At 37.8% G+C, this 12,339-nt stretch overlaps 1 protein-coding gene across 1 annotated transcript in view; it reads left to right on the top strand.

Moving 5' to 3' along the window:
- The first annotated feature begins 59 nt into the window (after positions 1-59).
- IleRS-m (Isoleucyl-tRNA synthetase, mitochondrial) overlaps positions 60-12,339 on the top strand; it is a 30,229-nt gene continuing 17,949 nt past the window's right edge. Inside the window, exons 1-9 of the mRNA XM_069824606.1 lie at positions 60-425; positions 993-1,115; positions 2,337-2,484; positions 2,635-2,783; positions 4,106-4,155; positions 5,339-5,658; positions 7,927-8,096; positions 9,202-9,438; positions 10,251-10,426. Coding sequence (XP_069680707.1) covers positions 201-425; positions 993-1,115; positions 2,337-2,484; positions 2,635-2,783; positions 4,106-4,155; positions 5,339-5,658; positions 7,927-8,096; positions 9,202-9,438; positions 10,251-10,426 — 1,598 coding nt within the window. The 5' untranslated portion in view covers positions 60-200. The remainder of the gene's footprint in view (positions 426-992; positions 1,116-2,336; positions 2,485-2,634; positions 2,784-4,105; positions 4,156-5,338; positions 5,659-7,926; positions 8,097-9,201; positions 9,439-10,250; positions 10,427-12,339) is intronic.

Raw genomic sequence — 12,339 nt, 5'->3', positions numbered from 1 at the left:
ATGTGGTGTGTGTAGCAGAAGAAATTTCACATGGTCATAAAATTGTCTTTCATTGAAACAATAGTTTACTAAATAATAAAGTATTGTACATTTACATCACTCATATTTATCTGTTGGTCACATCTACCGGTACATTCAATTCATAATTTACATGAATGTGAGGTACAAATAATATCTGCCACCATTGCATTTCGGAAAACATGGCTGTGCGATTGAAATGGTGCGAATTCAAATTACAGTGTCGTCTTTTGAATGCCTGTTACGATAGTTCCAGGAGAAGTAATTTCTCAAGTAGTGCGACATGTTATGCTCAGGGAAAACCTGAAAAAAAGAAATACACTAATACAATTGCTCTTCCACGGACTAATTTTCCATTACGTTTGGATTCACAGAAGAGAATAGACCGAGATAAATACTTGAATGAGGTGTGTTTGCATTATATTTTTGACTAAATAGTTCAACATAGTGTTGAATTCGGTTATTTCCAAGGAAAGCTCGTTGTCTTCCTTCTTGTATCCTATTCTATATCGTAACCACTATGTTCCATCTTGTTCATCAAGGTTAAGTAGGTAAGGTTAAATGTAGAAAATAGCAACCTTTCCTTGAAAATTCGTCTATGTTCCTCTACAGTTGTGAATACCGAAATGTCATTAATCTAAGATGAAACCTTATTTTAGGTTATGTTACGATTAGCCTACTTGGCTGATGAATACGAAGTTGGCGCTTTAATATAGTGTATTAAATTTAAATAAACATTTATCTAGCCTATAAGATGCAAGTACAGTATTTTCAGAACTGCGCTTGATTAATTGTGCCGTACTTCCACTTTCTTTGATATTAAATTTCTTGGATAGACTTAATTTCAACTTTGATTTATGGAGTAGACTGTACTAATTTTATTTACATATTTGTGTAGGAATAAAGGTGCGGACTAAATATAAAAATAGAAGTTATGTAACTTATGATTTTATTATTATTATTTTTTTTTACAGAAATGCAAGTTTTCTACTTTGTATAACTGGCAGAGAAAACATGTGCAAGGACCAGAATTTATTTTGCATGATGGACCTCCATATGCGAATGGGAAACCCCACATGGGGCATGCAATAAATAAAGTAAGTTATTTCACTTCTTTGCTATACACACTATATAGTAAAGGCATAGCATGTTCTGTAATATAGTGTCTCCCTGCCCCCCCAAGTGCCTTCATGGCATGTTACGGGGATACCTTTACCTTTACCTTTACCTTTTTTAGTGTAGTATTGTAACGACTGCATATAGTATTAGCAGTTCCCTCCCCACAGCCTGTCCACTTCCACAGTGTTATCTGTCAGTGCTGGTGTAACAGTTGAGAAATTTTCCCTTGACCTTATGTTAAAATATTCTCGGTGGAAGCGAGTTCTTGTTTTGTCAACACTTCTCTCTGAAAAGAAATGGTCCAGAAAAAATACTCTTCTTTTACGAAAATCGTCTTTTATTCACATATTTATAGTACTGCCATGGGTCACTGTAGGATAGCCAACAACATAGGCTTTATGGAAGTAATAAAATAGGCCTATCTAGAAGTTGGTTTCAGAGAATAAACTGAATTTAAATTATTGAAAACCCTTCTTAGAAGTAATAAGAAACCGAGTGCAGAAATTCATCATAGACTGATGACAAGCCGTAGATGTCATTGTGGATACAAAGCACCGAAAATCATGTCACCTAGGGTAAATATTAAATATAAAGATTTACACCATGTCTTAATCATAGAGACATCTAACGTTTCAGAGCTACATGCTTGCTCTTTCAAATAGAGAACAGGATAGCAATGATCCTGGGGTGTATTGTAGAAGACTAAGAACTTTAAAAAATGTCCTGTGCCGTGGCTGCATGATCTAACGCATCATGGCTTGGACTGTTGGTATGGAAGGAGTGCTGATTTAATTTCTCATGGGAGAAGAAATCGGTAGTGTGTTTATGAGAATATATGTTGGCTAGATTGGAGAATGGGGTGATGTCATGTGGTCGACGTATGTGAAAAGGTTAGTGGGTTAGTTGAGATGATATCTCAGTGAGTTTTATTTACTCGTCGTGTTGGTTTACGTCGGCCATGTTGTGACGTCAGAATCGTTTGTCAAACTTGACGAAAATTAAGCGATATCCTATAATAAAAGAATCCCGAAATTTTCTCATGAAATTTCGGCCAGTGTATGGGACCAGTGCCCATTCAGCATCGTGATGAAAATTTGGGATCTATGATAGATTGCAAAATCCATTCTATATAGAGAGAAACAACGAACAGTGGGGATTTAGGATGTCTGGAGATCCTGGCATTTTGTCCTGTTTTACAGATCTTGAAGGACATCATCTCCCGACATAAGTTGTTGCAAGGGTACCGGATTCATTATATTCCTGGCTGGGACTGCCATGGACTCCCTATTGAGCTTAAAGCTTTGGATGGCAGAACTGATTTGTCTGCTGTTGAGATACGGAAGAAAGGTTGGCAACAGTTTCTGTTAGTCTTTTTTTGTTTCTCATGTTGTGCATGTGTCTTTTTAGTGAATATTTCGACAAGTAACCATTGCACTTACTTAGAAGTTTTGCAGAAAGATTGTTTTTTATGTCTTTGTAACGGGTGTGTGTTTGCAGCTGAGCAGTTTGCGAGGGCAGCCATCTCTGAGCAGAAGGACGCGTTCTGCTCATGGGGTGTCATGGCTGACTGGGATACCAGTTACTTCACGTTTGACAAATCGTACGTGAAGAATCAGTTGCAGCAGTTCTTGAAGCTGTATGAAATGGTAAGGCAGGAAGGAGTACCCTTAATGCAGTGTGAATATTTGTGTCACAATCGTAGCAGAGAGTAATTTTATTTTTACTTTTACTTCCTGGTACATGATCCTTGTTTTATGTCTAAAATTTCGAGATTGATGCTTTGAAAGGAAAGATGTAATTGAAGTTGACAACATTTTACAGTATTTTGTGAGACTGGAGCTGCTTGGTTAATAATCTTGAGCCGAGCTTCCCTCTATAGGAGTAGTACACTAAAGCCTAGATATAGGTATCAATAAGCAGAACTTTATGTTTTGGAGTGTCAGATATGTGTCCATGAGAACAACATCCTTTGTAGTAATTAAAAACAAATTCTGTTCAATATAGTACCGGTATATCTTAATTTACAATACGTAATAATAGCTGTTTATAGCAGAGAGACAGAACTATTACTGGTATTATTATTATTATTATTATTATTATTATTATTATTATTATTATTATTATTATTATATGTATTTATTATTAATATTAATGTATAGGTCTCGCAAGTACGGAATACCGACAGAAGGAATGCAAATCAAACACTGCGATAAGGAAGAGCTGGTGACAGGAAAGGTCACGAGATAGTTTGAATGATATTCAAGAGTACATTTGGTAGAGAAATGACATCGATAGAATCAGTCTTGTTTTGTGATAGTTACATTACGACTTTAGTTTGTTCCATTGCATGTGAATATGTGTCTTGTATCACACGGTATTATTATTTCATTCGTAAACATATGTTGCGCATTTATTTAGCTTCGAATTTTTCTCTTGCTACGTTCTTCATTTCCACAGCGATGTCCTCATTTGTTCATCTTCTTGGAAGAGACAGTACTTCCATCGGCTCGCACCTCTCCCCCCTCGGCGTGCCTACACACACACGTCAAAACAGACAGCAACGCCACCATGGTTTTCGGTAATCGTTTCTTGCGCGAGCTATACTAGCCAAAAGCGATTAGCCAATAATAGGTTAGCTCAAGGTTTACAATAATAATAATAATAATAATAATAATAATAATAATAATATCATCATCATCAGCAGCATTATTGTTTTTTTTTTTTTTGCCAGCAGTCAGTCTCTCTTTCTGTTTTCGTTGTGAGTCGACAGATTTATAACTCCTTTCATTTCTACTTGCTGCCATAACATCTGCAGTAATGTTGGCAACACGGTGACTAAGCATGCCACACAGGTGTACTTCAATCTGACACTTTCTTTGAGCCTAGGCAGTACAGTATAGTATAACTATTTTGTACATTACTATAAGACAAAAGAGTTGCAATGATTTTTGCTTCTTCTGTTTTCTAGGGGTTGGTGTATCGTGACGTGAAACCAGTGTTTTGGTCGCCATCTTCGAGGTAATAAAATAAAACAAATGAACCAAGAAGTAAATAAATAAATAATTTTTTTTATTGGGTTATTTTACGACGCTGTATCAACATCTAGATTATTTAGCGTCTGAATGATATGAAGGTGATAATGCCGGTGAAATGAGTCCGGGGTCCAGCACCGAAAGTTACCCAGCATTTGCTCGTATTGGGTTGAGGGAAAATCCCGGAAAAAACTTCAACCAGGTAACTTGCCCCGACCGGGACTCGAACCCGGGCCACCTGGTTTCGCGGCCAGATGCGCTGACCGTTACTCCACAGCTATGGACAATAAATAAATAAAAACGTGTCCAAATTATTAGTGTAATCATATTCTGTAGTGTACTTATACCAACTAATATAAAGTAAAGTAATGCAATTCATGCCTATTATTACCAACTTTTAAGAAAACTTGAGTTTGGTACTTCTGTTCCACGTTATTCTTTCAGATATTGGTAACAGTGAGACAGTTGTAATCATTAGTAATTGTTTAGAACTAACAAGGGAATTGTTAATGAGCTCATGTCTAAACTTACCCTCAAACTGTGCAAATAGATCTCTGTAGCAGATAAACAGATATAAAAATAGCTGCTTATACCAACTGTAATGTTGCAAAATCAGATCTTGAATAAAGTGTTACGGAAAAATTGAGTAGCCTTCAGTATTGAGTGAAGCTTATTGAATGCATGACGTTAATTTTCATGTTAAATGACAAAGTAGGAATTTACAGAGAATGGATCCATTCTTCTCCATATCCACATTTCAAATGGAATAATAATAATAATAATAATAATAAAAAGGTAAAGGTATCCCTGCCACATGCCATGAAGGCACTTGAGGGGCATGGAGGTAGAGCCCCATGCTTTCCATGACCTCGGCACTAGAATGAGGTGGTGTGGTCGGCAGCACGCTCCGACTGCCTTTTACCCCCGGGAAAGACCCGGTACTCAATTTTATAGGACGCTGAGTGAACCTTTGGGCCCGTTCTGGAAGTTTGGCAACGAGAAAAATCCCGTCACCACTTGGGATCGAACCCCGGACCTTACAGTCCATAACCAGCTGCTCTACCAACTGATCTACCTGGCCGCCCAATAATAATAATATTAGTAAAAAATTAGAAGAAATTAATATATTCTAGGAATAAAGTGATGAAGTTGTCATTTGCAATGTACAGGACTGCTTTAGCAGAGGCCGAACTAGAGTACAATCCAGCTCACCGGAGCACAGCTGTGACAGTGAGGCTTGCCATGCAGAGGATACCGGACTCGCTGCAAGCCAGTGTTCCAAATAATACACCACTCTTCGCCCTGGTCTGGACCACCACACCCTGGACACTCCCTGCCAACCAGGCCGTCTGCTTCAGTCCAGACATTTCCTACAGTCTTGTGTCCATTGCTGGATTCAGTGGAGAGGTGTACATTGTTGCTTCTGACCTGGTGGACATGTTGCGACAGAAACTGGATCAGCAAGTGGACATCATCAGCACTTTCTCAGGTAATGGAAAGAGCTGTTCTGTGATTCTCAAGTAACTTAAGACAATAATACAATTAAATTATTGTAATTATGTAGGTTGTTAACTAATATATACGAGAAACTTTTTGAGAATGGATAGAGGATCTAAAACAAGCAAAAAAGTTTATGTAAATATATAGTCAATTTTGATTTTTTTTTTTAAATTACAGATACTTTTTATTTCATGTTGTTTAGTTCTTATATTAGCTGGTCATGATTATAAAATCAGTAGTAAACCTTGTAAAAATTATGTACTTATTATTGCCACCTGACAACTGAAAACAAGGGATTGTGGAAGCTTCGAGTTTTGTTGTGGAGTTCATGCATGACAGAGCGACACTTCATTTCTCTCTTGCTGTAATTTTTTTTTTTTTAGTAGGTTATTTTACGACGCTTTATCAACATCTTCGGTTATTTAGCATCTGAATGAGATGGTGATAATGCCGGTGAAATGAATCCAGGGTCCAGCACCGAAAGTTACCCAGCATTTGCTCATATTGGGTTGAGGGAAAAGCCCGGAAAAAAATCTCAACCAGGTAACTTGCCCCGTCTGGGGAATCGAACCCGGGCCACCTGGTTTCGCGGCCAGATGCACTGACCGTTACTCCACAAGTGTGGACTCTTGCTGTAATGATTGCTTAATAAATGGATAGGTCTTGAGGAGACACACATTCTGGCCTGCTCGTTCCCCAGACTTCGATTCATTCTATTTTTACTTATTGGAACATTTAAAAGCAATAATTGTGTATTGAAAACCTATTGAGAACATTGAAATTCTTCACCAACGTGTTGAAGAAGAATGTCAGCAGATATAACAGACATCTGGGATATAGAGGAGTGTAAGACAGTCCATGATGCTGCATTTACATTCCGGGTTTTCTTACTTTATGTACTAAACGTGTAACCTAAACTTTTCCTCCCGTTACTACATATGCTAGTGAATTAGGTGATTTTCTAGTTATCAGATTGAATTTTATTTTGCCAACTTTGTTTCGAATTTCGGTGCTGTCAATTAATACTACAATTGGCAGTTACTTTATAACTGTTATGTTGTCAGAATCATTTGCCTTTGAAGAAGCTGCCAATATTCATGAAACCAAAGTTACTAGCGAGTATTATTTGAAAATTTATAATTACTATTATTAATATATAATCATTAATAAACAGCATACATTTGAAAGTACTGTTCAGTTTTCAAAGTTCGCACTAGTCATTTCATGTGGTCAAACAAAATAAAATTTTAGATTATACCTCACAGATCATAAATTATTTTGTCAAATCAATGTTTTTCGTACATTTTAGTATTAGATCAATCAGTCAATCATAACTAAATTATTATTATTATTATTATTATTATTATTATTATTATTATTATTATTATTATTATTTCAGTATGTAGCACTATGATTTTACCTGCTTTGGTGATATCTGGTAACCGTTGGCAATGCTGAAAAGACGACCATATTGGCTTTTAGTAAATTATCTTACATGAACCCTACTCTACTATAGAAGCTTATATTAGAATTCAAGGTGGCCATTTTGAACAATGTCTGTAATATTATGCACGGACTTAGTTAACAAAATGTAAAAATAATGTTTTAATAAGGAAACCTAATAATTTTGAGGGAAAAATTGTTCCGGGGCCGGGTATCGAACCCGGGACCTTTGGTTAAACGTACCAACACTCTACCAACTGAGCTACCCGGGAACTCTACCCGACACCGATCCAACTTTTCCCTCTATATCGGTGACCGATCCAACTTTTCCCTCTATATCGGTGTCGGGTAGAGTTCCCGGGTAGCTCAGTTGGTAGAGCGTTGTTGGTACGTTTAACCAAAAGTCCTGGGTTCGATACCCGCCTCCGGAACAATTTTTCCCTCAAAATTATTCAAATCAACTTTACAGGGAGTTATACCTGAAAGCTTGATTTGCATATATGACCTAATTAAAAAAAAAAAAACAAAAAAATATATATTAACTATATATTTACCTGAAATTTTTTGCTGATTTTTAGTTCTTCTGTTCATTTCTCAAAGGCTTCCCACATATTAACTAACACCCTGTATGCTACATTTACAACAGATGTTTCTTTTTCTCGTGTTCCTTCTTTCATTCCTCCCTTTTAGCGCTGTTTTGTTATGCAGATAACCAGATACTGATTAATTTTCGTCTCATGTTCACGGGCATTGCACTGTCAGAAGTTTGTGTTGTTCAGATTGCCCACACTCACACAAATCCCTGTGGTTGCAGGTAATAGTCTGAGTGGAGCCACCTATCATCGCCCATTCAAGTCAGACCAAGCTGGGCGATTTTTGCCTGCATCACATGTGACCACCAGCAAGGGCACGGGTCTTGTGCACTCCGCCCCAGCTCACGGCCCTGAAGACTTCGTAGTGGCTCTAGAACATTCCATTCCTGTTGTAAGTGACTGCATTTTTCTGGATGTTTATTTCATTTCAGAGAGTGCAGTTAGCTGAAATGATTTTTTTTTTTTTTAAGAGTTTTGCACACTTGACAAACAGGTTCAAATCAAACATCTGGTTGGATATAGACGTGGGCTATTTGTCATATGTCTGCAGCTTTCCACACTGAGGACCTGAGTTCAAATTTTTTAAGTGCAACTGAGATTTTTTTTTTGCACACAAACTTTGATGAGACAGGTTTCATCATTACATAGTTCCTGTGCAGTTCACAGTCATTATCACTAGTGCTTGTTGCTTTGGAGGTTATTGTGTTTATGAGGGAACTGTTAATGAGCTCATGTCGAAACCTCCCTTCAAACTGAGCACATTGTTGGATCTGGACAGGAGATCTACAAATACATAAATTAGCTGCTCATACTAACTGTTGTTGTTTTCTTATGCCAGGCGTTTGACAGTAAAGTCATTTGACCTCTTGCACTCCAATATTTTTCAAAGATATTATCATGGCCAGCCACTGAAGCACAGATTTTGAGATGTTCCGAATCCATTTCTTGGCTTGAGTTGCACAATGGGCAGTTAGGGGACTGATATATTCCAATTCTATGCAGGTGTTTAGCCAAACAGTCATGGCCTGTTGCCAATCTAAATGCAGCTACAGACGATTTTCTTGGTAAATCGGGAATTAACTGTGGATTATGATGCAGAGAGTTCCATTTATTCCCTTGAGATTGTGTTATCAAATTTTGTTTGTTGAAGTCTAAGTATGTAGATTTAATAAATCTTTTCACAGAGTAACTAACTGTAAGGTCTGGAATTTAAAGCTTGAATGAAGGGTTACAAAAAATTGAGTAGCCCAGGTTTTGAATAGGACAGCTAATCTTCAATCTCTTCTGCTGCTGTCATAATATCACGAAGGTTGCATCCTACGTAACAAAGCATATATGAGAACTCCTTTCTTTCATCTCATAATGAGGGACTGGATTCCTTAGATTTAAATCTATTTTAATCCTCTTTATTAAATTTGAATTTTTTATGGATTAACCTGTTATGAAGATACAGTAGTTGTTTGTAGTGGCAAATCACAGTTGCGTTCTGTGTCCAGGAGAGCCTGGTGGATGAAGATGGCCGCTACACAGTGAGTGCTGGCCCTGAGCTGCAGGGCCTGGCTGTGTTGTCCTCAGGCACCGAGGCCGTTCTCAGACTCATCTCTGCTGACGTCATGCACTCCGAGCAGCTGGTGCACAGCTACCCTTATGACTGGCGCACCAAGCAGCCAGTGATCCTGAGAGCCAGTCGTCAGTGGTTCATTGACACCAACAGGATCAAGCACGAAGCTATTGTGAGTATCTGATGATTCTCATTTCAGAGAATGCGATTGTACACCACAGGTGTGTTAACTTGGTGTTCAATTCCTACTTAGATTTGAGTTCTTATGTCGGATTTATATGTATTATGATACGTGATTAAATGACAAAAAAAGTAATTTGTTATTGTTAAACGTGTTTACTTTCTAATATCTTCAACTTGATTAAATAAATTTATAGCCTATGTGTATGAATTAATCAACCTATATTATATTTGTACTCTATAATTAAAAAAAAAATACGTCTCGGCCTCCCTAAAGGTCTTCTTCCCTCCAGTCTCCCAACTAACACTCTATATGCATTTCTGGATTCGCCCATACGTGCTACATGCCCTGCCCATCTTAAATGTCTGGATTTAATGTTCCTAATTATGTCAGGTGAAGAATACAATGCGTGCAGTTCTGTGTTGTGTAACTTTCTCCATTCTCCTGTAACTTCATCCCGCTTAGCCCCAAATATTTTCCTAAGCACCTTATTCTCAAACACCCTTAACCTATGTTCCTCTCTGAGAGTGAGAGTCCAAGTTTCACAACCATAAAGAACAACCGGTAATATAACTGTTTTATAAATTCGTAGCTGGGAGGATAATATTAAAATGGATTTGAGGGAAGTGGGGTATGATGATAGAGACTGGATTAATCTTGCACAGGATAGGGACCGCTGGCGGGCTTATGTGAGGGCGGCAATGAACCTTCGGGTTCCTTAAAAGCCATTTGTAAGTAAGTAAGTGTCAGAATAAAAATATAAAAATATGATGATAATGATCATTTTTGTCGAAAAATTACAGGAAGCTCTGAAGGGAGTGCAGATCTATCCAGAGCACAGCAGCAGTGCAAGGAGTGGGGGTGGCCTCATGAATCAGCTGGAGCGACGGCCGTTCTGGTGCATCTCCAGGCAGAGGGTGTGGGGTGTCCCGATCCCTGTGCTGTACCACAAAGAAACTGGGAAACCTCTCCTCAGTCAGTGAGTCCAGTCTTTTGTGCAGCAACATTCTTCTTACACTTCTCGAGGTCCAAAAAGTAAGGTGGCTTTGCTTAGTCTACTGCTGTGGAGTAAAGGTTAGCATGTCTGACTATGAAACGAGCGGGCTTGGGTTCAGGTTACCTGGTTGGGATTTTTTCTGAGTAAGCTTTCGGGCCCTCCTGTGCAAGAGGAAAAAAAAGTGACTTTGCAAGATCAGATTTTGATGCTGATTTGGTTATGAAGAAACATTACGGTTTTAATACTGTGTTGAAATTTTTTATCATCATCATCATCATCATCATCATCATCATCATCATCATCATGTCCACACCTGTGGAGTAACGGTTAGAGCGTCTAGCCACGAAACCAGGTGGCCCGGGTTCGATTCCCGGTCGGGACAAGTTACCTGGTCGGGACAAGTTTCCGGGGTTTTCCCTCAACCCAATATGAGCAAATGCTGGGTAACTTTCGGTGTTGGACCCCGGACTCACTTCACCGGCATTATCACCTTCATCTCATTCAGACGCTAAATAACCTAAGATGTTGATAAAGCGTCGTAAAATAACCCAATAAAAAATCATCATCATCATCATCATCATCTTTCCAAGTACGTATTAAATCTTTTGGCTTGTTATGATAACAGCACAAAGTTTTCTTAGGACGATCTAATGATCTTCCAGCTGGATTATAATGTATTTTCTAATGTATAATATTGTTCGAAGTTATAACCTTAAGGAGAGATGTTCATAGGTTTTATTTTCGGAGCGAATTGTCTCTTATAATTTGTGTTTAGGGTAGCATGTCATTGTAAATACAAGTTTTTCTTTAAAAAATCATTACAACCATAGTTTTTAAGTTAAAGGCATGAAATTTTGTGTGCATAAAGATAAAGAACTGTATTATTATTATTATTATTATTATTATTATTATTATTATTATTGGGTTATTTTACGACGCTGTATCAACATCTAGGTTATTTAGCGTCTGAATGAAATGAAGGTGATAATGCCGGTGAAATGAGTCCGGGGTCCAGCACCGAAAGTTACCCAGCATTTGCTCGTATTGGGTTGAGGGAAAACCCCGGAAAAAACCTCAACCAGGTAACTTGCCCCGACCGGGATTCGAACCCGAAAGAACTGTATTCAATGGAAAAAAATATAATGGAATACCTAAAAGTAAGACATGCATAAATATATTATAAAACATATAACAGTTATGTCCTTTTGTATGAAAGCCATAACATGAATTCTAATTATGCAGTTCATTTGAAATTTTTACTGTATGAGCTAACACTGCTATAAGATTACTGAACTATAATAAATACCATATGCATATTAGTTTTTTATGTGTAAAATTTTGAACTTAGCATTGCAAAAGTAATACATTTTTTCTTCATGTAATACCCTATAAATAAAAATGTAAGTAATGAATTATCATGATTGTAGTTCCAAATGTTCAGCAATATATAATGAACAACTGTTAAAAAAATCGGTTGTTCTGTATGATTGTGAAACTTGGACTCTCACTCTGAGAGAGGAACATAGGTTAAGGGTGTTTGAGAATAAGGTGCTTAGGAAAATATTTGGGGCTAAGCGGGATGAAGTTACAGGAGAATGGAGAAAGTTACACAACACAGAACTGCACGCATTGTGTTCTTCACCTGACATAATTAGGAACATTAAATCCAGACGTTTGATATGGGCAGGGCATGGGCGAATCCAGAAATGCATATAGAGTGTTAGTTGGGAGACCGGAGGGAAAAAGACCTTTAGGGAGGCCGAGACGTAGATGGGAGGATAATATTAAAATGGATTTGAGGGAGGTGGGATATGATGATAGAGAGTGGATTAATCTTGCACAGGATAGGGACCGATGGCGGGCTTATGTGAGGGCGGCAATGAACCTTCGGGTTC

Source organism: Periplaneta americana, chromosome 4 (genome assembly GCF_040183065.1).
Source record: "Periplaneta americana isolate PAMFEO1 chromosome 4, P.americana_PAMFEO1_priV1, whole genome shotgun sequence".
Lineage (NCBI taxonomy): Eukaryota > Metazoa > Arthropoda > Insecta > Blattodea > Blattidae > Periplaneta > Periplaneta americana.
The sequence above is the reverse complement of the archived record's forward strand: the minus strand, read 5'-3'. Positions and strand labels throughout refer to the sequence as shown.